Genomic DNA, 26,829 nt, shown 5'->3' with positions numbered 1-26,829 from the left:
GGCGGTGAACAGAGTGGGCTTTAACACCCACATGCTGCACATTTGCGTCCATGGGCAGCAAAGGCTTCTGAGTTGAGAGTGCGTTCCCCGCACAATGACTGAGCTGTCAACAACAGCTCCCAGTCTCTAGTAATCATCGCTTCTGGTCACATGACCACTGTGACAGCCAAATCACAGCAGTCATGTGACTGTGCAGACCTTCCCACTCCCTGGGCGTTACAGCCCACCTATAGTGATGCTGGGGCTTAATAGATGATGATCTTTATAGGGAAAGAAGCAGACGTCGGTAGAGGTGGCCCACATTTTTTTCCCCTGCTTGGCGTGGCCCGCAGAGGGCAGACCATTGAAAAATGTTCTGAGAATTTGCAAAGTACATTACAAGTTCACTTTACAGTCTATTTTCAGAGGTAAACTACTACACTGCCCTACTGCCAGTTGCATTACTGACCCAGGAGATCAAAGATACTATTTCTGTACAGCATATTGTAGTCAGGAACCGAGACAAGCCTAGTCCCAGCGTGCAGACTAATTGTTGGCTTGATACTAACATGTCAGAGCAAGTACAGAGCACAACAAGAGCAAAAAAATCTTACCATCCAGGCTGGCTGCCCACAGACAAGACCATCCAAAGTGCTATCCGCTTGTGCAGGTTCCACTTTTGGATGGAGGAGGCCAGGCACACGACACCAAACAGAAGTAGATGGATGTCCTTGAAGTATTCTGATGCTACCTGTGATAAAATAACATGTGACTGGACACCCACCAACATATCTGAAAATACAACTAAAAGATAGATAGAATAGAATATACACTATATAGTCAAAAGTATTGGGATGCCTGCCTTTTGACGTACGTGAATTTTAATGGTATCCCAGTCTTAATGGTCAAACATTCCCATAGACACACTTTGAAACCTTGTGGACAGCCTTCCCAGAAGAGTTGAAGCTGCAAAGGGTGGGCCAACTCAATATTGAACCCTACGGACTAAGACTGGGATGCCATTAAAGTTCATGTGACAAACTTTTGACAATAAAAAAATATAAGTAAATTATATATATATATATATATATATATATATATATATATATACACACACACATACACACACATAAACATACATACAAACCCAAAAAAGTTGGGACACTGTACAAATTGTGAGTAAAAAAGGAATGGACTAATTTACAAATCTCATAAACTTATATTTTATTCACAATATGATATAGATAACATGTCAAATGTTGAAAGTGAGACATTTTGAAATGTCATGCCAAATATTGGCTCATTTTGGATCTCATGAGAGCTACACATTCCAAAAAAGTTGGGACAGGTAGCAATAAGAGGCCGGAAAAGTTAAATGTACATATAGTGAACAGCTGGAGGACCAATTTGCAACTTATTAGGTCAATTGGCAACATGATTGGGTATAAAAAGAGCCTCTCAGAGTGGCAGTGTCTCTCAGAAGTCAAGATGGGCAGAGGATCACCAATTCCCCCAATGCTGCGGCAAAACATAGTGGAACAATATCAGAAAGGAGTTTCTCAGAGAAAAATCTGAAAGAGTTTGGAGTTATCATCATCTACAGTACATAATATCATCCAAAGATTCAGAGAATCTGGAACAATCTCTGTGCGTAAGGGTCAAGGCCGGAAAACCATATTGGATGCCTGTGATCTTCGGGCCCTTAGACGGCACTGCATCACATACAGGAATGGTACTGTAATGGAAATCACAACATGGGCTCAGGAATACTTCCAGAAAACATTGTCGGTGAACACAATCCACCGTGCCATTCGCCGTTGCCGTCTAAAACTCGATAGGCCAAAAAAGAAGCCATATCTAAACATGATCCAGAAGCGCAGGTGTTTTCTCTGGGCAAAGGCTCATTTAAAATGGTCTGTGGCAAAGTGGAAAACTGTTCTGTTGTCAGACGAATCAAAATTTGAAGTTCTTTTTGGAAAAATGGGACGCCATGTCATCCGGACTAAAGAGGACAAGGACAACCCAAGTTGTTATCATCGCTCAGTTCAGAAGCCTGCATCTCTGATGGTATGGGGTGGCATGAGTGCGTGTAGCATGGGCAGCTTACACATCTGGAAAGGCACCATCAATGCTGAAAGGTATATCCAAGTTCTAGAACAACATATTCTCCCATCCAGACGTCGTCTCTTTCAGAGAAGACCTTGCATTTTCCAACATGACAATGCCGACCACATACTGCATCAATTACAACATCATGGCTGCGTAGAAGAAGGATCCGGGTACTGAAATGGACAGCCTTCAGTCCAGATCTTTCACCCATAGAAAACATTTGGTGCATCATAAAGAGGAAGATGCGACAAAGAAGACCTAAGACAGTTGAGCAACTAGAAGCCTGTATTAGACAAGAATGGGACAACATTCCTATTCCTAAACTTGAGCAACTTGTCTCCTCAGTCCCCAGACGTTTGCAGACTGTTATAAAAAGAAGAGGGGATGTCACACAGTGGTAATTGTCCCAACATGGCATTGTCCCAACTTTGAGATGTGTTGATGCCATGCAATTTAAAATCAACTTATTTTTCCCTTACATTTTCTCAGTTTAAACATTTGATATGTCATCTATGTTGTATTCTGAATAAAATGTTGAAATTTGAAACTTCCACATCATTGCATTCTGTTTTTATTCACAATTTGTACAGTGTCCCAACTTTTTTGGAATCGGGTATATATATATATATATATATATATATATATATATATATATATATATATATATTACACACACTTATTTTTTTCCATGTAAAATGGAGTCTAGCTGGACAAAAGCTCACAAGAATGTACCATCACTTTCCTCAACCCTCGCCCATTCACAAAACACCTCCCCACCATCCTCACACTCTCTCCCCGCTCTGTGCATGGCCAATTGCCAGCACTTGCCTTCTGGTTCCCTCCTGCGAGAGTTGCGACGCGGGGGGGGGGGGGGGGGGGTGTAACCGGCGGCAAATTCAAAAGTGTAAAAACACTAAATGACATGATACAAAAGCTGTGATCCTAACAGATTACACCATTTCAGCACAGGATTGCACCTGGTGACTTTTCCAGTGCCCTGCCTGTGCTGTGTGCCTGGAAAATTTTGGAATTTTGAAAGCAGGTACAATCCTGTGGTGAAATGGGATGATACAGTGTAATCCGTTAGGATCACAGCTTTGTTATCATGTCATTTGGTGTATTTACATTTTTTAAATTGCCGCCAGTTCCACCCCCCTGCGTTGCAACGCTCGCAGGGAAGGGAACCGGAAGACAGGTGCCGCTATCGGTCGAGCACACAGCGGGAGGACGGCGGGGGAGGATGGCGGGAGATCACAGGGGAAGGTGAGTTTTTAAATGTAAAACAGCAGATTTCCATGCAAAAGAATGTCCCGCTTTTTGTCTGCTGTCACCTGCCGGCATCCGATCCGCTAACAGACTGATGGGGATACGTTTTCCATCCATCCAGCGGATCTGACCACCCCATAGAGAGCAGCGGGCTGTGTCCGTGTCCGCTCTGCATAGTGGAGTGGACACGGACTTGTAATTTTATTGTCAAAGCCTGCTCAGCGGGGTTCAGCGAAGATATCTTCTGCTGAGCAGGCGGATCCTCTTGGACAGATTCGGCCCCATGTGAAAGAGGCCTATAGCTTGGACAATAAAACCTAGAAGCCGATTGGTTACTATGCACAGCGGCACCAGACTGCGTACACCAGCTTTAGTAAATCTCCCTCAGAGAGATTTTGCAAGGCAAAGAAATCGGGCACAAAGCTCTGCCTGCTTGCTACATGTAATACATATTAAATATATTTTTAATTACAAAAATCCTTTTATAAAAAGGTATATTTTAATACAGAATATAATAGGTTATTTTAAAAGAGAAACAATAGGTCTCCTTTACAGATAAAGGGCTCAACAGAAAGTCATTACAAGCAAAGTTAACACTAAGAATTTACTTACCTCGCTTGACTTCATGATACCGAAGAGTGGGAACATAAATGCCGGGACCAGAGCCGCAGCACCCAGAGGAATGGCCTCCGAGATCCAGTATGTGGCTGTGACCAGTAGTACATAAGCACATGCTGCTTCCTGAAAAACAGAACAATTATAAAGATTGTTAGTTTTGTACCTTTAGTCAGGGGACTCTTTTTTTTTGGTCCCCATCTCTATTTGAAACCCAGTGACATATGAATAGCGTACTACGAGCAGTCCAGCCCTTCCAATCATTCATCCACGTTTGTTGGGCTGCATAGCTTTAAAAAATAAAAAAAATCCAAGGTGCGGTACTTAAAAGGGAAACCCTCTTACATATATTCTAGGAATGTCCAGCTCCACAAACCTTTTGGCATACATTTTTAGAGGACATACACCAAACCACAGGATTTGCTCTAGTAGGCCAACCGGCGGCGGTACTCTTCCACCTGACTCCTATGTCTTGCCAAAGGTACAAAAAATCTATGCTGATCCAGCTACCAAAGGCAGCAAAGACATGCATTCCTTAGGGGGGGGGGGGTACATCCCACCTGCCCCCCCCCCCCCGACTCAGACAATGGTCTGCCAGGGCGAATGATATTCAAGAGATGGAGGAGCTTACACGGAAAGATCTATTGGAACCAATTCACATATTCACCCAAGTACCAACAATTGCTCGGATAAACTAGGTCTTAAGAACGCAAAATAAAAAAAAAATAAAAAAATGTGCCAATAGCTCTGCTTTAAGGGCCAGTTCACACCATAGAAACACAGTCTGATGCATTCCAGATGCTTTACTGCAGGCGTGTTTTTTATGCGTTCCAGTGTGTTTTTTTTATACAGTCCAGTGCATTCCCCCCACCCCCCTTTTTTTTCTTAACCCTAAATAAGGACGTGTGTTTCAGTGCGTTTTTGATGCACTTTACAGCTTTCCAGTACAGTCCAGTGCAGGAAAAATGCAGCATGTTCTACTTTTTTATTTTCTCTGGAACTGGAACACACTGGAGTTGCAAGCACTGATTGGGAGTGCATCACCAGCTCATCAGTGCTTATTAGTGCCACCTCATCAGTGCTTATCAGTTCCCATCAGTGCCACCTGTCAGTGCAGCTTATCAGTGCCACCTATCAGTGCTCATTAGTGCCACCTGTCAGTCCAGCTTATCAGTGCCACCTATCAGTGCAGTCTCATCAATGCCCATCAGTTTTGCCCGTCAGTGCCACCTCATTAGTGCCCATCAGTGCAGCCTCATCAGTGCCCATCAGCTCAGCCCATCAATGCAGCCTCCTCAGTGCCCATCAGCGCAGCCTATTAGTGCCCATCAGCGCAGCCTCATCAGCATCACCTATCAGTGCAGCCTATCAGTGCTTATCAGCGCAGCCTCATCAGTGTCGCCTGGCAGTGCCACCTCATCATTGCCCATAAGTGCAGCCTCGTCAGGGCCACTTTTTTTTTTTTCATTTTCATTTTTTTAACACTTGGCACCAGGCGTGAGCAATTTTTTATTGCCTGACGCCCCGGAAATTCAGTTCTGGGCGCTGGGCAGTGGATTTAAAAAACTGGCTCCTAACTTTTTTAGCTGGCTCCTAGATTCTAAGCAAATTTTTCATGCCCTGATATATATATATATATAAACACACACACACACACACACACACAAAAGTTTTGGGACACCTGCTTTTACACACACATGAAATTTAATGGCATCCCAGTCTTAGTCTGTAGGGTTCAATATTGAGTTTGCCCACCCACAAGCAAAATCGCTATACTTACTTATTCTGCAGTTGATCCGGTCCGATCTCATGCGACAGAAGCTGTGTGCAGGAGAGGACAGACAACGGCTGTGAAATGGCTGGGAAGTGACATCACCCTTAGACTTACTATGGGGCTTCCGTTTTAGGCGGCCTCTCCTCCTGCACCCGCCTCCACACTGAAGCCGCCGCTGACAGCTGATGCTGGCACCGGACCGGATCAGCTGCAAAATGGCTAAATATTGCAATTTTTGCATTACAGGGTTAGATAGACTAGGTTTAGAGTGTGGCAGAGAGCAGGTTTAGCGTTAAATAGGTTTTGCCTGAACTTCTACTTTAAGAGTTTCCTTCACTGGAACTAAGGGGCCAGGCCCAACCCCTGAAAAACAACCCCACACCATAACCCCCCCCCTCCACCAACTGATCTGGAGGGATGGCCCAAAACTAGAGCTGCACGATTAATCATTTAAAGATCGCAATCTCGATTCTACCCCCCCCCCCATCTCACGATCTTAAAACAGCATGTCCTCTGCTTACTCAACTCACAGCTGTCATTGAAAAAAAAAAAAAAGAGAGCCTCAGGCAAATGTATATTAACATTGTTAAGGCTGCTAGATAACTATGCACAGTTTGCACACAATGTTTTACAATGTATCATGTTCTTTTAGAGCAAAGTAATAAACTTCTGTCTGTAAGTGAGGGTAGTTTAACCTATTAAATACTAAGCCTTTTCCTGACACTTGTTGCTTACAAGCTAAAATCAGTACTTTTTGCTAGAAAATTACTTAGAACCCCCAAACATAATATATATATATATATATATATATCTTTTTTTTTTAGCAGAGACCCTGGAGAATAAAATTGCGATCGTTGAATTATTTTATGTCACATGGCATTTGAGCAGAAGTCTTTCAAACGCAGTTTTTTTTTTTTTTAGGAAAATCCGTAAACGTACCTTTTTTTTCAGGCCGATCTGACCCGATCCTACGCTGAGTTGTCAGCCCCGGCTATGGGTGACGTCACTCCCCATTCATTTCACAGCCATTGTCAGCCGTGTCCTCTGCAGAGCTTTTGCCGCTGGAGACCGGACTGATCGGCTTCAAAAAAGGTTAAGTTTACGGATTTCTTCTTTACAGGGCTAGATCGGTTAGTGTTAGATTGTGGAGGTCTGTATATGCAGGGACTTCAGTTTTAGGGTGAACTTACACTTTACTGCGGCAGGCTGGCTCGGCTGCGTGAAACGACGTAGCTCTATGTCGGTTGCGCGCATGGTGCTGGGGGGCGGGGGCGCGCCGCCAGCGGTGTGCTTCCGCTCTTACTAGGCAGCGGGGATGCAGATGCACGGGACCGGCGGATGCGATTGCCGCGGGGCACCTGCGATCGCTCCCCGCTGAGAGAGAAAGACAGTCAGCTGTTGTAAACACAGCTGTCCATTCTTCTCTTTGAAATGATCACAGAGCGCCTGTGATCCTTCTATATACATTGTTAAAGAGGTTGTAATCCTCCAATTTATTTTATTTTTTTAAACCAACACCTGAAAGAAAAACACATAATGAGCTAGTATGCATCGCAATAAATACTGAAATACTTACCTAAGAATGAAGCCCCGAAGTGCCGACCGCTCACCTCTCTCATGGGTGACATGTTATGTCGCCCTTCTTCTATATAGGATCACAGGTCTCTATGGTCATTTCCCAAGCCAATCCCCATCCCCCATACAGTCAGAAAACACTCCCCTAGGCTCACACTTAACCCTTTGATCACCACTGGGTTAACCCCTTCCCTGCCAATGTCATTTTTACAGTAACCATGCCTATTTTTAGCACTGATTACTTTAGTAATGTCACTTGTCCCCCCAAAAGTGTCAAAAATGTCAGTTAGGGGTCCGATCTGTCCGCGGCGCAATGTCGCAGTCCCGCTAAAAATCGCAGATTGCCCCCATTACTAGTAAAGAATAAATAAATAAATTAAAATGATACAAATCTTTCCCCTAGTTTGTAGACGCGATAACTTTTGCGCAAACCAATCAAAATACGCTTATTGCAATTTTTTTTACCAAAAATATGTAGCAGAATACAAATTGGCTTGAAAGGATGAAAAATTAGATTTTTTCGGTTTTTTTTGGAATGTTATATAGCAGAATGCAAAAAAAAATTCTGAATTGTCGTTTTTTTTTTTTTTTTTTTTTGTTTAAAGCGCAAAAAATAAAAAATAAAATCACAGAGGGGATCAAATACCACCAAAAGAAAGCTCTATTTGTGGGGAAAAAAAGGACATCAATTTTATTAGGGTACAGCGTCGCACAACCGTCAGTTAAAGTAACGCAGTGCCGCATCGCAAAAAATGGCCTGGTCATTAAGGGGGTAAAACTTTCCGGTCCAGAAGTGGTTAAAGAAAATCTGAAAATCACAAAAAAAAAGACTAAAAAATTTACAGGAACAGTAAATGCAGTATATGTTCTCATTAGGAACTGTAACCAAATGATATCTCAGTCCTCGTCCCTCACGTCTGCGGCCTTTAGCTGTGTTGATCACTATGTAACCACCAGCACAGACTTCCTGGATGACTGTATTTTCCGCTTGCCAATTTTAGCGCTTCTCCTCTGAGAAGTCTTTACTATACGAGTATCAATGGCAGCATTTCAGTAAGGTGTGTACACTGGAGGCACAGTAACCCAGAACAGGCCCTGCATTGTGTCCTATGAAGGCCTCTCTGACTTCCACCACAGATACAGTTTCCTTACAGACAGGATTACTCTATAAGTGCCGTCCATGAAATAAGTCCTGGACATTGCATCAGATCTCCATTCCCCGGACACGTGGCCGCACGCTCTACACTTCTTCACCTACTGCTGTAAAAGTTAGGCCTCATTCATATTTGAACTTCTGCAATTACAGTTTCTAAACTACAGGAGAAGTCATCTAGGAAATGTGGACAACTTTTTAATATGTTAACAAATAGGAATATGACCGTTTGTACTAGTGATCGACCAATATTATTTTTTTTATTGCCGATACCGATTTTTTGGTCATCACAAAACGGTATCGGCCGATATTTTCGTACATTAACATTTTTTTTTTTTTTTTACAGGTACTCTTGTGGAGGGATCTGGGGGTCTAAAATACCCCAAACCCCTCCTCTGCACTTAAAAGCATTTAAAACGCCAAGTTTGGCGCTGAGTACCTGGAAGCGATGTCACAACATCACTTCCGGGTTTTTACACGGCGACCTGATCAGAGTCGAATGCGGCTTTGATCGGGTCTTCTCTTCGGCGGCCATGCAGGATGGTTGCCCAGGTCTCCCGGTAGGATGGGAGACCCGCGGAAGGCGGTGGATGGGGAGGGCGTCCCCTCCCGCTCCTTGTAATGACAGCCGTGCGGCTTCTCAGCCGCATCGGTTGTCATTACAAGACAGCCGACCGTCGGCTATGGACGCCTGTACCGGGGTGATGCCTCTAGCTGCAGGCATCACTCCGGTACAGCACTTTCCCGAAATATCGGCAATATCATTAACCTCCAGGGCAGATTCCGATATATCAGGAAAAGTGCATGTCGGCCCTCGATATATCGGCTTTGCCGCTAATCGGTCGATCTCTAATTTGTACCCCACCACTCCGTACTGCAATTTCACTCCCGTGCTGAAGGGCCCGGTTTTGTTATGATTAATTTTGTTGTGCTTTGTCAAGATTCTTCTCATTGTTATGTATTCTATATGCAAGATACCTCTCGAATCGAAGAGAGGTACTATTGGGCATACTTTGTTATACTGTATTTGACCATTCTCTTTATTCTTTTTTGTAATGTTCTAATATTTCAATAAAATATTTTTTGAAAAAAAAAGGAATATGACAGTTTGTATGCAAACAGAAATACGGCATCTGAGCACCACAAACTAAAAATGCTATTTAATTCATTTTTAATATTCAAAGCAAGTTCCCCCATCCATCCACATTTCCAAGCTTTATTTTGATGGGAAATCACTTTGATAAACACCCCCTAGCATTTCTAGCGGTGGCCATCTTGAGTAAGGGCACATGATTCAGTCCCGGTTCACATATGTCATGACAGACATTGCATGTGATTCGCACCGCACTGCTCTGCAAATCGCATGCAATGTCTGTGCAATGCAAATTCAGCCATACAGATTGTATGTCTGAATTTGCATTGCATTCGGACACAACTCGCACACGACCCTTTTTTGGGTCTGCACCAGAATCGGATCACATGGATGTTCACACCTATGCGATCCGATTCATCTCCGAACTGACAGTTCGCACTGCTATATGCAAATTGATCTGTTGGTATTGTTAACTTGGTATTGACACCGCTATCGATTTGCATATGGCAGTGTGAACTGCCTGCGAGTTGAAAGCGATGCAGGAACCCGCAGTGGAATCACAGGGTTCCCGCATCTCATATATGTGAACCGGCATTCATGTAGCATTTACATCATGGAATCCATCTGCTCTTAGCTCAGGCATACAGGCAGGAAGGTGTGCTTAGCTGAGAAAACCCCTCCTCAACTCCTAAAGACTCCTGGGTTGTATGAGGACACCATCTTGGCCTAGGCCTGGAAACCAGGAAGTAACTGAAGAAATATATAAAAAAATAAAAATAAAAAAAAGTTTAAAAATGTGGAAGTAAATATGGTATACTTTCCTATCCATTATCAATTTACTAATGCTAGCAGCATAAGAATTTAGCATTTTTAAAGCGGAGCACCACCCAAAAGGGGAAGATCCACTTTAAGGCTTCCTCCCCGGCTTCTGTTTGTCAAATGGAGCTTTTGGGGATAAGGGGGGGGGGGGGGGGAAGCGGGTCCCTGACTGACAGGTACCTGCTCCCACTTCCGTTCTGATTGCCTTAGGCAATCAGAAGTGGAAGCTCTTCTCCCCCCCCCCCCCCCTGAAAAAGTCTTCTGGGACACATGACAGGTCCCAGAAGGCAATGGGGACCAGTCACAGAGTGCAGTACAGCTCATGTGGGCACCAGACTGTCACAGCCGGGTGCCCATAGCGAAAACGCCGGTGCCGCTGAGAGGACACAGGGAGAAAACAGCCACCAATCAGAGGATTGAAAAAAAAAGAAATGTAGATTCCTGGTAACAAAGCAATAGTTAAAAAGAGAACCTGTCAAGATGGCGGTTGCTTGTCTAGGCTCCCCTGGAGGCCGTCACTGCTCAAATCTTGGAAGGGATATCATTTCTGGGAATGAACATCAGGCACTGTGAATTGCACGCTACTGCTCTACCCCGCTCCTGGGAATCACACCACCACCTCACAAAGCCTAAACTGTGATAGGTACCAGGTGTTGTCACAAGAATTCTTTTAATGAATAGCCAAAACGTAAAACTTTTTATTTATTGCTTAGAAATCTATTTGAACACTAGACTCAACAATACAGAACACTGGGCATCAAGTTTTGAGAAAAAATACCTATAAAAGCAGGGAATTACAAAGAGTGATTAAATATTAGAAATGCTTACTTGCAGCATTTTTATTTCATAAATTACACTTTGTTTACTTGCAACCTGCTTTGAGCTTGCTTTAGCATTTGACCACTCCACGAAGAGTTATTTCCCTAGCACACCCACAGTTCCCCATCCTTGGTGCCATTGGGGGGTGTCTAAACTGTCGTGCTGGCCCAGCTCCTCTGCCCCTGACCTCCCTACATATCCCTTTATGTAACAGCTGGGGAGAAGCAAAGGGAAAACTATAGAACAGGGTGTTATACTTAAGTTTCATCCCAGTCAGCATCAGCAGTATGGTTGCCTCCAAAGGTCTGGTTCTATCTGGGGTGCTCTACCTTGCAGAGTGCAGGGCTCAGATGTGCGCTACATACAGATGGCAGGGCTCAGGGGTGCGCTACATAAAGAGTGCAGGGCTCAGGGGAGCGCTACATACAGAGTGCAGGACTCAGGGGAGCACTACCAACAGAGTGCAGGGCTCAGGGGAGCGCTACCAACAGAGTGCAGGGCTCAGGGGAGCGCTACATACAGACGCCAGGGCTCAGGGGAGCGCTACCAACAGAGTGCAGGGCTCAGGGGAGCGCTACATACAGAGTGCAGGACTCAGGGGAGCGCTACCAACAGAGTGCAGGGCTCAGGGGAGCGCTACCAACAGAGTGCAGGGCTCAGGGGAGCGCTACATACAGACGCCGGGGCTCAGGGGAGCGCTACCAACAGAGTGCAGGGCTCAGGGGAGCGCTACATACAGAGTGCAGGGCTCAGGGGAGCGCTACATACAGATGGAAGGGCTCAGGGGAGCGCTACATACAGATGGAAGGGCTCAGGGGAGCGCTACATACAGAGTGCAGGGCTCAGGGGAGCGCTACATACAGAGTGCAGGGCTCAGGGGAGCGCTACATACAGATGGAAGGGCTCAGGGGAGCGCTACATACAGATGGAAGGGCTCAGGGGAGAGCTACATACAGAGTGCAGGGCTCAGGGGAGCGCTATATACAGATGGAAGGGCTCAGGGGAGCGCTACATACAGATGGAAGGGCTCAGGGGAGCGCTACATACAGAGTGCAGGGCTCAGGGGAGCGCTACATACAGAGTGCAGGGCTCAGGGGAGCGCTACCTGCAGAGTGCAGGGCCCAGGGGTGCGCTACCTACAGCGTGCAGGGCCCAGGGGTGCGCTACCTACAGATTGCAGGGCCCAGGGGTGCGCTACCTACAGAGTGCAGAGCTTAAGAGTGCAGATTTCAGGAGTGCGCTACGTACAGAGTGCAGTGTTCAGGGGTGCAACAGAGTGCAGGGTGTGTAACCTCCCCCCCAGGACACTCTCTCTCTCCCCTCTCTCTCCCCCCCCCCTTTACAACCGCTTTAAGCTGGCCTTACACCTGTAGAATTTCATTAGAAAATTTTTGTTTTTAGAATGTTTGTTCAATTATCTAAGGCCCCGTTCACATTGACGCGATCCGACTTGGGGGGGCGACCTCCGGGGTCGCGGTGCGAGAAGCGCGCCGCGACCTCGGAGCGGCCACCACGGACTTCATAACATTGAAGTCTATGGCGGTCGCCTCCGGATCGCCCCAAAGAAGCTCCGGACCCTTTTTCTAAGTCGGAGCGACTTGTGACGCTCCTATTAGAACGGGTCCGCAGCTTCCCTATGGAAGGCGACCTACGGCGACCTGTGAGGCGACCAGGTCGCCTCACAGGTCGCCTTAGTGTGAACGGGGACTAAGAGTTACAGGGGAAATGAGCAAAAAAAGAAAAAACAATTGGACAAAAACTCTGAGAGAAGCTGGAACACCTCATCTGCATAGTGTTCTAGATGAATGAATTACCATGAAAGCCAAACACCCAACATTTCCACATGAAGGTCACCAATGACATCCTTATGTTAAAGTAGAACGCTAACATTTTTAGATTTTTCGATTCCCCTGCCCCCCATCTTCCTAGATCCTCTGCCCCCCATCTTCCTAGATCCTCTGCCCCCAGTTCAAATCTTTCAGGATCAGGGAAAGGTGAGTAAAAAGCTGGTTATGCACTAGCAGATTTTTGAGCGAACGTTCATATGAACATTTGTATGAACATACTGAACAGTACATTCAATGACATTACGATTGTCATTTGAAACATTCAATTTTGGAGTGAACAGACTGTCCTAAATAAAAACCACACTCAGTTAGAAACTCATTCATTAAAAAAAGGAAAATTTTGGCTCCTTTGAATTCACTTTAGTCGAAAACAAACGTTCATTTTACCCCCTCTAAGGCCCCATTCATACATGCAAGTTCCCGCTCGTGGTTTTGTGTGGCCATTTTTCCCGCAATTCCACGTGTTGCACAAAGGGCAGCTCAATCATTTCATTGGGCTGCTCTATGCGTGTTTATTGCCTAAAAAAAAGCTCCTGCTCCTTTTTAGATGGCAAGCTTCATGCGTTTTTAACCTCCCTGGCGGTCTGATTATGTCAGTATTTTTGTATGTCAAAGCGGTACATTGTTTTGCATGGAAATGTGTTGTTTTATATTGTAGGCCTGTAAGACCCCATTCACACTACCGCGACTTGTCAGGCAACTGGTCAGCCTGACAAGTCGCGGTCCATTCTGTGCTACGGGAACCGTTCTAATAGGAGCGACACAAGTCATTCCGACTTAGAAAAAGGGTCATGTACTACTTCGGGGCGACCTCGGAGCGACTTACATAGACATTCATTATATGAAGTCCCTACAAGTCGTGCCAAAGTCGCGGTGCACACGACTTCACAGGTCGCCCCCGAAGTCGTGCCGCGTTAGTGTGAACCGGCACTATTTCTTAGGAATAACTCACTTAAATCTGTCCAAACAAGAGTCTAGTAGACATCCCGGGTATGATAAAGTTTGAAACATAAAATCATAAATTATAATATAATAATACATTTAATTCAATAGGTAATCAAACCAAAAACACTGAAATTTGTCCAAACAAGGGTGCAATATCACTGTAATACTAGACACTGCATATTGGTTTAGTAAACATCCTGGGTATGAACAATTTTGAAACATGGGACTGCATAAAGTCCGACATTAAACGGGACAATAGAATCTGGTTTCCTTTCTAATTTTCTTTCCACGGTCATCTCACTTCGAGCAACAAACCACGCACATCCTTGTAGGTGCGGACTTATTCTCAGTTGGTGGAATGTAGTCCATGAAGTGACGACCAGTCAGGCGTTCCGGGTTGACAACGCCAACAGCATGACGTCCAGCTCTATTCACAGCCATTGATGGTGTTTGGTGGTTCACAAAGATACGTTCGGCAACTTTCCATATGAAGTCCGAATGAATCACAGGCTTGTCACTCTTTTTTTAGCAGAATGTAGGCATTCCACAAGCATTGCTCAAGAAGATCTTCTTGAATTACTTCTTTTGCTGTTTCCTCATTGTTGGGTAGAATGTCATTGCTTGGTCGGCTCAGTCGACACCTCCCATGGCGTTATTGTAGTCTATCGCTACTTGTGGCTTCATGATTTCTTCCCACCTTTCGTGCGTACCATAACGGTGGAGGTATTATGAACTGTACTCATTAGGCACACATCTTTCTTGTCACGCCATCGCAGTGCCAACATTTTGCCTTTCTGCCAGGCAACCATTTCTCCAGTCTTCAGGTTCTTATTGCCAAACACTGGCGGCATGTCGCGCCGGTTAGCCCTTACGGTTCCATAGGCATCTGTTTTGTTTTGCAGAAGAAACTCATAAAGCTCAGGAGACGTATAAAAGTTGTCGGTTATTACACAACAGCCATGATTTAGCAATGGCTCAATGAGTGAAAGAACAGAAGATGTTGCCATTCCATAGTTTCTGTAATTTGGATTGAATTTTGTTCCTTTTCCAGTGTATATCACTGAATTCCAAATGTAGCCAGTTGACGATTCGCTTAGCATGTAGGGTTTTACGCCAAATCGTGCCCTCTTTGATGCAATGTATTGTACCCAGCTGAGCCTTTCCTTAGACTTTAATCTATGCATATATCTTTTTCTGGCACATAGCTCTGTTCCAAATTCTTTACAATCATTTGAGATACTTCCCAAATTTTCTTTAGGCTCCGGTCACATGTAGGCGTTTTGGGGCGTTTTTGGGGAGTTTTTCTGCTCTAGGATCAGCTCTCAAAACGCCCAACAAGACAAATCCTATTAATTTCAATGGTCCCTGTTCACATCTGAGCGTTTTGACGCTGTGAGCAAAACGCCCAACGCTCAAAAAAGTACATGAGCTTCTTTTTGGGCAGATTACAGGCGTTTTCCATTGGTTTCTATTCAATCTAAAAACGCCTGCACAAAAAAACGCCTGTAAAAACGCCTTTAAATCGCGGTAAAAACTGCGCAAAAACACTACGCTCAGGTGTGAATGTAGCCTTAGTTTTGGTGCATGATGAGTAGTTTCATCAAATTCTTCGCTGTTTTCGAAGTGTAAATATTTCATGATCCCCTAGGGTAATTCTGTACTGTGAGCCGAAGAATGGAGTGACAAGTAATATATTGGTTGTCCAATACCACTTCTGCAGGGGTTTCCTCACCACTCCCTGATGTATTATTAGGCCCAGAAATTTCCAAATGTCATCTTTCGTCACTGGTTCCCAATTTCTGCTTCTTGAAAACTTCCGATGCAGAGTAGCTAATTGTTGCACTTTGTACCGGTTTGTCTCGGTAACTATTTTTTCAATAACCTCATCCGTCAGAAATAATTGTAAGGGCCCTTTCACACGGCCGCTCAGTGTGTCTGCAAATCATCCTATTTTTTTGCGGATGATTTGCGGACATAATGTAAGTCTATGGCATTGCGGATGTAAGCGGAATACCATCCGCTGACATCCGATTTTCTCCCTTTCAGTTCTGTTCCGTTTTTTGCAACGGAACAGAACCCTATTTTTTCTCCGTTCAAAAAACGGAAAGGAAGGAAAATCAGATGTCAGCGGTGTCACCCGCTGACATCCGCAATGCCATAGACTTACATTATGTCCGCATATCATCCGCAAACGGATGGGATGATATGCGGACACACGGAGCGGATGACACAAATGTCATCCGCTCCGTGAAAAAAAAAAAAATAAGTCCCACAGCGGAGTTCTCACACGGAGCGGCCGTGTGAAAGAGCCCTAAGTATGCCAAGGGGTTGTCGTGTTCAACATCTACTTTCATACCAGGTGCTCCAGTAAATGAGAATCTTGGGAGCAATACCTGATCGGTACCGCAGTCAATAGAGCACCAAGTTCGCACTTCACTGAGCTCAGTCGCAGAATCGTCGCTGTCATCACTTTCAGTGTCCAATGACGAATTTCCCCATGAATCACGATCGTTCAATTCTGCAATTAATTCGAATTTACTATTGCTGTTTTCTAGCTGGTATAAAACCGACCCAAAGGGACGCATTTTAGATGTCATGGACATTCTCAAGTTTCCAAGCAGAAAGAAGAGTAAAAGTGCAGGCAGGGCACTGAGCAAAGCATTAGGGACAAAACTGAGATGAAATGGTTTGCTACAGTAATGTAATCCTAACAGATTACAATGTATTACAATGTATCATGTCATGTTGTGTTTACTTTTTGAATTTCCTGCCCAGTTCCAGCACTCGCAGGGAAAGGAACCCAGAATTGGTCAGGGGATATCAGGGGATTGTAGGGACAAGGTAAGTGTCACTACAGGGATACTACAGTGTGGCTCGGGGTTACCACTTTTGGTACTGAAAATTAACCCTGAGCCACACTCAGGATTACCGCCAGGGAGGTCGAGAGCCGGTTCACACTACTGCGACCAGAAAGTCGCCCCATGAAGGAGCGACTTTTTAGGGCAACTTTAGCGCGACTTTGAAGAGACTTAAATGATAGGCGACTTTGTCTGTGGGGAATGCCTGGGTAATCTTTTTCTTCTTCCTGGAAAGTCTGATCACAGTGGCTTGAAAATAGATAAGGATCCGACTTCGAGGCGACTCCCATTGAAATCTATGTGCCCAAGTCGCATAGAGGTCGCCTTGAAGTAGTACAGGAACCTTTTCTGAAGTCGGAGCGACTTCAGTAGTGCATATTAGGATGGCTCTTATTCATTTACATTGAATTTGTAATGACAAGCGACTTGGGGCGACTTGAGGTCGCCCCAAGTCGCGTTCCAAGTCTGGAGTAGTGTGAACCGGGTCTAAAGGTGCGTTTTGCCACTTGTCTCTGTCACCAAAATCGCACCATGTGTGCCTTGCCCTTTAGAATGAATGGCACCCGAACGTGCATTGGGCATTTTGCAGCAACTGGGAATTGCAGGCAGAATCACAGCGATTCTGCCCGCAATTCCAAATAACCAAGTGTAAACGGGGACTCATTTTTCGAAAAACAAAATGTTCTTTAACTGAAAATTTAACGGAAATTCAACTAGCGTAGGGCGGGCTATAAGCTGACCGTACTTTGTTCAAAATGTTTTGTTTTAGGAATGTTCATTTGATTTCTAATAAATAATGGGGTCAAATCGACATTTAATTTGGAGGGTAGTGATGAAAAAATGTGAGGGCCGGTTTACACCAGAACACGATGTTGGAAAAGAAAGCTCTGTGCCCATTTCCCATGTTTAAAACGCACAGCCCTTGCGATCTGCTGCAGGCACCAATACATTGTTAACCACTTTAGGTCCACCCTATAGCTACAGAGTGGCACCTGCGCGCCAGATCACACACAATATATATATATTATATATATATATATATATACACACACACACACACACACACACACACACACACACATTATATATATATATGTGATCCAACACTTCCAGGTAGGGGGCTCACTTCTGCTGTGATTACACACATCGGAAGCCGATCGGCGGGTGCACTGTACTCGATGTCCTCCGCCACCTGCTGATCATCGGGCAGAGACACAGAACTGAGATCTGCCTATGAAACAAGGAAGATCGCCGCTCTGACACGGGGGAGGGGATGGACCTTGTGTCTCTGCAAAGCAGGGAATAAATTCCATCTCTTCCACTAGTAAAAGCACCTCACACAGTATAGTAAAACACCAGCTAGGCCCACAGTTAACCCTTTAATCGCCCCTGATGTTAACCCCTTCCCAGCCAGTCTCATTAATACAGTGACAGTGCATATTATTAGCGCTGATCACTGTATTTAGTGTCACTGGTCCCCAAAAAAGTGTCAGAATGTCCGCTGCAATATCACAGTCTCGCTTTAAGTCGCTAATCACTGCCATTACTAGTAAAAAAATAAAATAAAAATATCCCATATTTAGTAATAGGTTTGTAAACGCTACTTTTGCGCAAACCAATCAATATACACTTAGTGGGATTTATTTTTACCAAAAAAATGTAGCCAAATCCATATTGGCCTAAATTTAAGAACAAATTTGATTCTTTCAATGTTTTCACTGGATATAGAACAAAGTAAAAAATATTGTTTATTTTTTAAAATTGTCATTTTTTTTTGTTTGGAGTGCAAAAAATAAAGAAATGCAGTGATGATCAAATCCCACCAAAATAAAGCTCTATTTGTGGGAAAAAAGACATAAATGTTATTTGGGTACAGCGTTGAATGACCGCGCAGTTAAAATAACGTAGTGCCGTATCGCAAAAAATGGCCTGGTCATGGGGGGGGGGGGGGGGGGGGGAGGAATTCTTCCAGGGGTCCAGTGGTTAATTACACTACAAGCGAAGATCATAAACGCACTGCATTCGCGAGCATCACATCGCTTGGTACCGCAGTACCATGTCGTTTGGTGCAACAAATTTTTCAAAAGTAGTTCATGCACTTTTTGTGCGTTCAGGTGCGATTTGCAGCCCATTCTAATGAATGAGCTGACAAATCGCACAGGAACGTGGACTGTAGACCAAACGTTCGTTTGGGAATCCACTTGCATATGACCAGCTTTCCCTGATCGTGTGCGATTTCTGACTCCATTTGTCAAAATCTTCCTATGTGCTCTGCAATCTCCATTCAGTCCTATGAAAAGCTCACTGCCTAATTCTCCATAGGATTAAGGCCCCTTTCACACTTGTGCAACCTGAAAGTCGCATGATTTTACAGCGATTTCGACTGGAATTGAAGCAATGCCTGCGTAATCTTGAGGTCTATAGACCTCAAAACACATCAAAGTCGGAACAAAGTATAGCAGGGACTACTTTGAAGTCATTGCAACTTGAAGTCGCACAGATATGAACGGCACTCATTAGAAATCATGGAGTATTATTTGTCATGCGACTTTGCAGTCCTAAGTCACAGGAAAAGTCGCCCATGTGTGAACAGGGCCTAACTAGTGATAATCGGCTTGTGTGGGCTCCCCAATAAAGACACCAAGAAAACTATGAAGCAGGGACCAGGAAAGGTAAATCCCAGGCCTCCATCACACCGGAGCTCAGCGTCTTTGGTCTATTTTTGTACACACATGTTTGCCGTAATTTAAGCTTGAACCATTTGTTTTTTTTTTTGTTTTTCTGAGCCAATGAAAATCTAGTTACTAGGCAAGAAAACGTGCGATTCTCAGACGTTCCTAATAAAGTCAAATGGGGTCAAAACACCCCAAAAGAAGCTCTCATGTAGATTTTTGATTGAGGAGCCTCCGTTAGCACTGCGCTCAGGTGAGATCGCCACCACTGAATGTAATGGGAAACCCGGTGATCAGAGATCAGTTGGTGGGACTGAACGGGGTCTAAGGAACTAGGAGGGGGCTTTAAAAAAAAAAAAAAAAGAGATTAAAGAAGCCTCTACTGAAGAAGGGGCATCACTGCGGACCTCTCCTCTATATAATGCCATCTGCCTGGCTGCCATGCCAAGCCAGTGGCTGATCCGGAACACATATACGGTTCAGTCGTCATGCTTTTCTCCAGCTTAGTGACTCAACCTACGAAAGCCACTGGGTCAGCATGACAGCCAGGAAAGTAGCATTGTATGAGGGAGAGGACAGCCAATGTACTCCCCATACTTCTCCCAGCTCAGGATTACTGACTGTAAATGAGTCACTTTCTATTTCTATGAATGAGATTCCCTCTCCTCCTATTGTATGTGTAACAGAATGGAGGAACCCACTCTATATATTCCTATACCTCCTATCAGATCGGGGGAAGGGCCCCTCTATATATTCCTATACCTCCTATCGGATCGGGGGAAGGGCCCCTCTATATATTCCTATACCTCCTATCGGATCGGGGGAAGGGCCCCTCTATATATTCCTATACCTCCTATCAGATCGGGGGAAGGGCCCCTCCATACATTCCTATACCTCCTATCAGATCGGGGGAAGGGCCCCTCCATATATTCCTATACCTCCTATCAGATCGGGGGAAGGGCCCCTCCATACATTCCTATACCTCCTATCAGATCGGGGGAAGGGCCCCTCCATATATTCCTATACCTCCTATCAGATCGGGGGAAGGGCCCCTCCATATATTCCTATACCTCCTATCAGATCGGGGGAAGGGCCCCTCCATACATTCCTATACCTCCTATCAGATCGGGGGAAGGGCCCCTCCATACATTCCTATACCTCCTATCAGATCGGGGGAAGGGCCCCTCCATACATTCCTATACCTCCTATCAGATCGGGGGAAGGGCCCCTCCATATATTCCTATACCTCCTATCAGATCGGAGGAAGGGCCCCTCCATACATTCCTATACCTCCTATCAGATCGGGGGAAGGGCCCCTCTATACATTCCTATACCTCCTATCAGATCGGGGGAAGGGCCCCTCCATACATTCCTATACCTCCTATCAGATCGGAGGAAGGGCCCTTCCATACATTCCTATACCTCCTATCAGATCGGGGGAAGGGCCCCTCTATACATTCCTATACCTCCTATCAGATCGGGGGAAGGGCCCCTCTATACATTCCTATACCTCCTATCAGATCGGAGGAAGGGCCCCTCCATACATTCCTATACCTCCTATCAGATCGGAGGAAGGGCCCCTCCATACATTCCTATACCTCCTATCAGATCGGGGGAAGGGCCCCTCCATATATTCCTATACCTCCTATCAGATCGGGGGAAGGGCCCCTCCATACATTCCTATACCTCCTATCGGATCGGGGGAAGGGCCCCTCCATACATTCCTATACCTCCTATCGGATCGGGGGAAGGGCCCCTCCATACATTCCTATACCTCCTATCGGATCGGGGGAAGGGCCCCTCCATACATTCCTATACCTCCTATCCGATCGGGGGAAGGGCCCCTCCATACATTCCTATACCTCCTATCAGATCGGGGGAAGGGCCCCTCCATACATTCCTATACCTCCTATCCGATCGGGGGAAGGGCCCCTCCATACATTCCTATACCTCCTATCAGATCGGGGGAAGGGCCCCTCCATACATTCCTATACCTCCTATCAGATCGGGGGAAGGGCCCCTCCATACATTCCTATAACTCCTATCAGATCGGGGGAAGGGCCCCTCCATATATTCCTATACCTCCTATCAGATCGGGGGAAGGGCCCCTCCATACATTCCTATACCTCCTATCAGATCGGGGGAAGGGCCCCTTCATATATTCCTATACCTCCTATCAGATCGGGGGAAGGGCCCCTCCATACATTCCTATACCTCCTATCAGATCGGGGGAAGGGCCCCTCCATACATTCCTATAACTCCTATCAGATCGGGGGAAGGGCCCCTCCATATATTCCTATACCTCCTATCAGATCGGGGGAAGGGCCCCTCCATACATTCCTATACCTCCTATCAGATCGGGGGAAGGGCCCCTTCATATATTCCTATACCTCCTATCAGATCGGGGGAAGGGCCCCTCCATACAGCATACACCATTCCTTCCATCACATACCAATCAGACTGATACATTGTTACTTCACTAACCAATACATAGAGACTAGGGGGGGGGGGGGTGCAGATAAGAGGATCCACTGCACATGGACCTGATCAGGACTGCAAATCAGGACAGGGACTGGGTAAGCAACATTGGAAGAGACAGGGAATGGGAATAGGAGAGGGGCAGTGACAGGGAATAGGACTGAGTCAGGGACTGGGAAACGGACAGGGAACAGTACAGTGACATGGACGGGAAAAGGGACATGGGCTGGTATTGGGAAAGGGAGAGGGACTGGTAATGGGACAGAGAACGGTACTGGAAAAGGGACACGAACTAGTAATGTAAAACTGGGAAAGGGAATGGTACTGGGAAAGGGACAGAACAGTGGCATGAACTAGTACTAGAAAGGGAGAGGGACTGGTACAGAGAACAGTACTGGGAATGGGACAATGGCATGGACTGGTACGAAGAAAGGGAGAGGGACTGGTACAGAGAACAGTACTGGGAAAGGCACAGTGGCATAGACTGGTACTAAGAAAGGGAGAGGGACTGGTACAGAGAACAGTACTGGGAAAGGGACAGTGGCATGGACGGGTACTAAGAAAGGGAGAGGGACTGGTACAGAGAACAGTACTGGGAATGGGACAATGGCATGGACTGGTACTAAGAAAGGGAGAGGGACTGGTACAGAGAACAGTACTGGGAAAGGGACAGTGGCATGGACTGGTACTAAGAAAGGGAGAGGGACTGGTACAGAGAACAGTACTGGGAAAGGCACAGTGGCATGGACTGGTACTAAGAAAGGGAGAGGAACTGGTACAGAGAACAGTACTGGGAAAGGGACAGTGGCATGGACGGGTACTAAGAAAGGGAGAGGGACTGGTACAGAGAACGGTACTGAGAAAGGGACAGTGGCATGGACTGGTACTAAGAAACGGAGAGGGACTGGTACAGAGAACAGTACTGGGAAAGGGACAGTGGCATGGACTGGTACTAAGAAAGGGAGAGGGACTGGTACAGAGAACGGTACTGAGAAAGGGACAGTGGCATGGACTGGTACTAAGAAACGGAGAGGGACTGGTACAGAGAACAGTACTGGGAAAGGGACAATGGCATGGACTGGTACTAAGAAACGGAGAGGGACTGGTACAGAGAACGGTACTGAGAAAGGGACAGTGGCATAGACTGGTACTAAGAAACGGAGAGGGACTGGTAATGGGACAAGAACTGGGAATGAAACTGAGAAAGGGACAAGGCACAGAACAGTGGCATGCACTGGTACAAAGAAAGGGAGAGGGACTGGGACAGAGAATGGTACTGGGAAAGGGACAGGAAACAGAACAGTGACCCTAACTGGTATAGATAGGGAGAGGGACTGGTACTGGGACAGAGAACAGTACTGGCAAACAGACAAGGACTGGGAATGAAACTGAGAAAGGGACAAAAGACTGGAAATGGAACTGCAAAAGAGACAAGGAATGGTACTGGGAAAATGGCCTGGTACTGGAATTGGGAAAAGGAGCAAGTCGGGTACTGGGAAACGGACTGGGAACGGGGTAAGAACTGGTACTAGAACTGGGAAAATGACAGGTACTGGGACTGAGAAAAGGAGAGAGAATGATACTGGGAAAAGGAATTGAACAGGAACTGGGAATGGTACTAGAAATGGAACAACAACTGGTACTAAAACTGGGAAGGAGCTGGGGACTGGGAATGGTACTGGGAAAGGGACAGGGAAAAGGATGAGAACTGGGAATGGCACAGGTACTGGGAAAGGGACGGGGAATGGGAGAGAGACTAGGAATGGTACTAGGAAAGGGACAGGGAACAGTACAGTGGCATGGACTGGGAAAGGGACATAGACTGGTACTGGGACAGAGAACGGTAATGGGAAAAGAAACAGGTACTGGAACCGGGAAAAGGAGATGGACTGGGAATGGTACTGGAAAAGGGTCTTGAACTGAAATTGGGAAAAGGAGAGTTGGGGACTAGGAACAGTACTGGGAAAGGGACTGGGAATGGTACTGGGAAAGTGACAGGGAAAAGGGTGAACACTGGGAATGGTGCAAGTACTGGGAAAAGGACAGGGAACTGGAGAGACTGGGAATGGCACTAGGAAACTGACAAGGACTGGGAATGGTACTGGGAAAAAGATGAGGACTGGTACTGGGAAAAGGACGAGGACTGGGAATGGTACTGGGAAAAGGACGAGGACTGGGAATGGTACTGGGAAAAGGACGAGGACTGGGAATGGTACTGGGAAAAGGACAAGGACTGGGAATGGTACTGGGAAAAGGACAAGGACTGGGAAAAGGATGAGGACTGGGAATGGTACTGGGAAAAGGACGAGGACTAGGAATGGTACTGGGAAAAGGACGAGGACTAGGAATGGTACTGGGAAAAGGACGAGGACTAGGAATGGTACTGGGAAAAGGACGAGGACTAGGAATGGTACTGGGAAAAGGACTAGGAATGGTACTGGGAAAAGGACGAGGACTGGGAATGGTACTGGGAAAAGGACGAGGACTGGGAATGGTACTGGGAAAAGGACGAGGACTGGGAATGGTACTGGGAAAAGGACGAGGACTGGAAATGGTACTGGGAAAAGGACGAGGACTGGGAATGGTACTGGGAAAAGGACGAGGACTGGGAATGGTACTGGGAAAAGGACGAGGACTGGGAATGGTACTGGGAAAAGGACGAGGACTAGGAATGGTACTGGGAAAAGGACGAGGACTGGGAATGGTACTGGGAAAAGGACGAGGGTTGGGAAAGGTACTGGGAAAAGGACGAGGGCTGGGAATGGTACTGGGAAAAGGACGAGGACTGGAAATGGTACTGGGAAAAGGACGAGGACTGGAAATGGTACTGGGAAAAGGACGAGGACTGGGAATGGTACTGGGAAAAGGACGAGGACTGGAAATGGTACTGGGAAAAGGACGAGGACTGGGAATGGTACTGGGAAAAGGACTAGGACTAGGAATGGTACTGGGAAAAGGACGAGGACTGGGAATGGTACTGGGAAAAGGACGAGGACTGGGAATGGTACTGGGAAAAGGACGAGGACTGGGAATGGTACTGGGAAAAGGACGAGGACTGGGAATGGTACTGGGAAAAGGACGAGGACTGGGAATGGTACTGGGAAGAGGACAAGGACTGGGAATGGTACTGGGAAAAGGACGAGGACTGGGAATGGTAATGGGAAAAGGACGAGGACTGGGAATGGTACTGGGAAAAGGACGAGGACTGTGAATGGTACTGGGAAGAGGACAAGGACTGGGAATGGTACTGGGAAAAGGACGAGGACTGGGAATGGTAATGGGAAAAGGACGAGGACTGGGAATGGTAATGGGAAAAGGACGAGGACTGGGAATGGTACTGGGAAAAGGACGAGGACTGGGAATGGTACTGGGAAAAGGACGAGGACTAGGAATGGTACTGGGAAAAGGACGAGGACTGGGAATGGTACTGGGAAAAGGACGAGGGTTGGGAAAGGTACTGGGAAAAGGACGAGGGCTGGGAATGGTACTGGGAAAAGGACGAGGACTGGAAATGGTACTGGGAAAAGGACGAGGACTGGAAATGGTACTGGGAAAAGGACGAGGACTGGGAATGGTACTGGGAAAAGGACGAGGACTGGAAATGGTACTGGGAAAAGGACGAGGACTGGGAATGGTACTGGGAAAAGGACTAGGACTAGGAATGGTACTGGGAAAAGGACGAGGACTGGGAATGGTACTGGGAAAAGGACGAGGACTGGGAATGGTACTGGGAAAAGGACGAGGACTGGGAATGGTACTGGGAAAAGGACGAGGACTGGGAATGGTACTGGGAAAAGGACGAGGACTAGGAATGGTACTGGGAAGAGGACAAGGACTGGGAATGGTACTGGGAAAAGGACGAGGACTGGGAATGGTAATGGGAAAAGGACGAGGACTGGGAATGGTACTGGGAAAAGGACGAGGACTGTGAATGGTACTGGGAAGAGGACAAGGACTGGGAATGGTACTGGGAAAAGGACGAGGACTGGGAATGGTAATGGGAAAAGGACGAGGACTGGGAATGGTACTGGGAAAAGGAACAGAGACAGTCCCCCATCCCTGACTGCAGCTACTGATGGGCCATTCCTCCTATATGTGACAATGAATGGCCCCAGTGTAATGGTCTCCTGTACCCCCCCATCCTCCTCACCTTGGTCTGCGCCCCTAGTGGTAGGGGTAGGAGTAGTATGGGGAGGATGAAGGTGATGATGACATCCTTCTGCTGCCAGACAGAGTGCAGTGCGGAGCCGGCCATGTGTACACACAGCAATCCGGGGATCCAGACGGGCAGCGGGCGCCCCAGAGGAGGAATGTCCGGGCCAGGCATTGGGGAGGGCCAGGATCTCCTCTCCTATCACCTCACCATCCCTCCCCCACCTTCCGATGGGCCGCCGGCGGGTCGGATACACACAGCCGGCTCTACCACAAAGGAGTCCGCACTATGGGGAGGGGGGGGCACCGAGCCACGTCACCGGAGGAACCACCAACCAGGAGGGGAGACCATCCTACAGACCGAGGGGGGGGGGGGGGACTCTGCTCCCTGCTCTGAATGCGGCATTGTGAACTCATCACCCCGCCCCATCCCCCTCCCTCATATCCGATGCTGGACCAGGCATGTCTGGAGGATCCTCCGCTTCACTTCTTCCACATCATCCTTCACTGACACACATCATCCTTCACCATCATCATCATCCTTCAATGACACACTCATCATCCTTCACCATCATCATCATCATCATCCTTCACTGACACACATCATCCTTCACCATCATCATCATCCTTCACTGACACACTCATCATCCTTCACCATCATCATCATCCTTCACT

At 46.5% G+C, this 26,829-nt stretch overlaps 1 protein-coding gene across 1 annotated transcript in view; it reads right to left on the bottom strand.

The window, feature by feature from the left end:
* Positions 1-26,529, bottom strand: part of LOC309565683 (solute carrier family 13 member 1-like) — a 69,758-nt gene extending 43,229 nt beyond the window's left edge. The window contains exons 1-3 of the mRNA XM_082270654.1: positions 26,153-26,529; positions 3,967-4,095; positions 594-730 (exon numbers count right to left, since the gene is read on the bottom strand). Of these exons, the coding sequence (XP_082126780.1) occupies positions 594-730; positions 3,967-4,095; positions 26,153-26,329 (443 nt within the window). The 5' untranslated portion in view covers positions 26,330-26,529. The remainder of the gene's footprint in view (positions 1-593; positions 731-3,966; positions 4,096-26,152) is intronic.
* Between the last annotated feature and the right edge of the window lie 300 nt (positions 26,530-26,829).

Source organism: Pelophylax lessonae, assembly GCF_965119305.1.
Source record: "Pelophylax lessonae genome assembly, chromosome: 10".
NCBI classification, from domain to species: domain Eukaryota; kingdom Metazoa; phylum Chordata; class Amphibia; order Anura; family Ranidae; genus Pelophylax; species Pelophylax lessonae.
The sequence above is the reverse complement of the archived record's forward strand: the minus strand, read 5'-3'. Positions and strand labels throughout refer to the sequence as shown.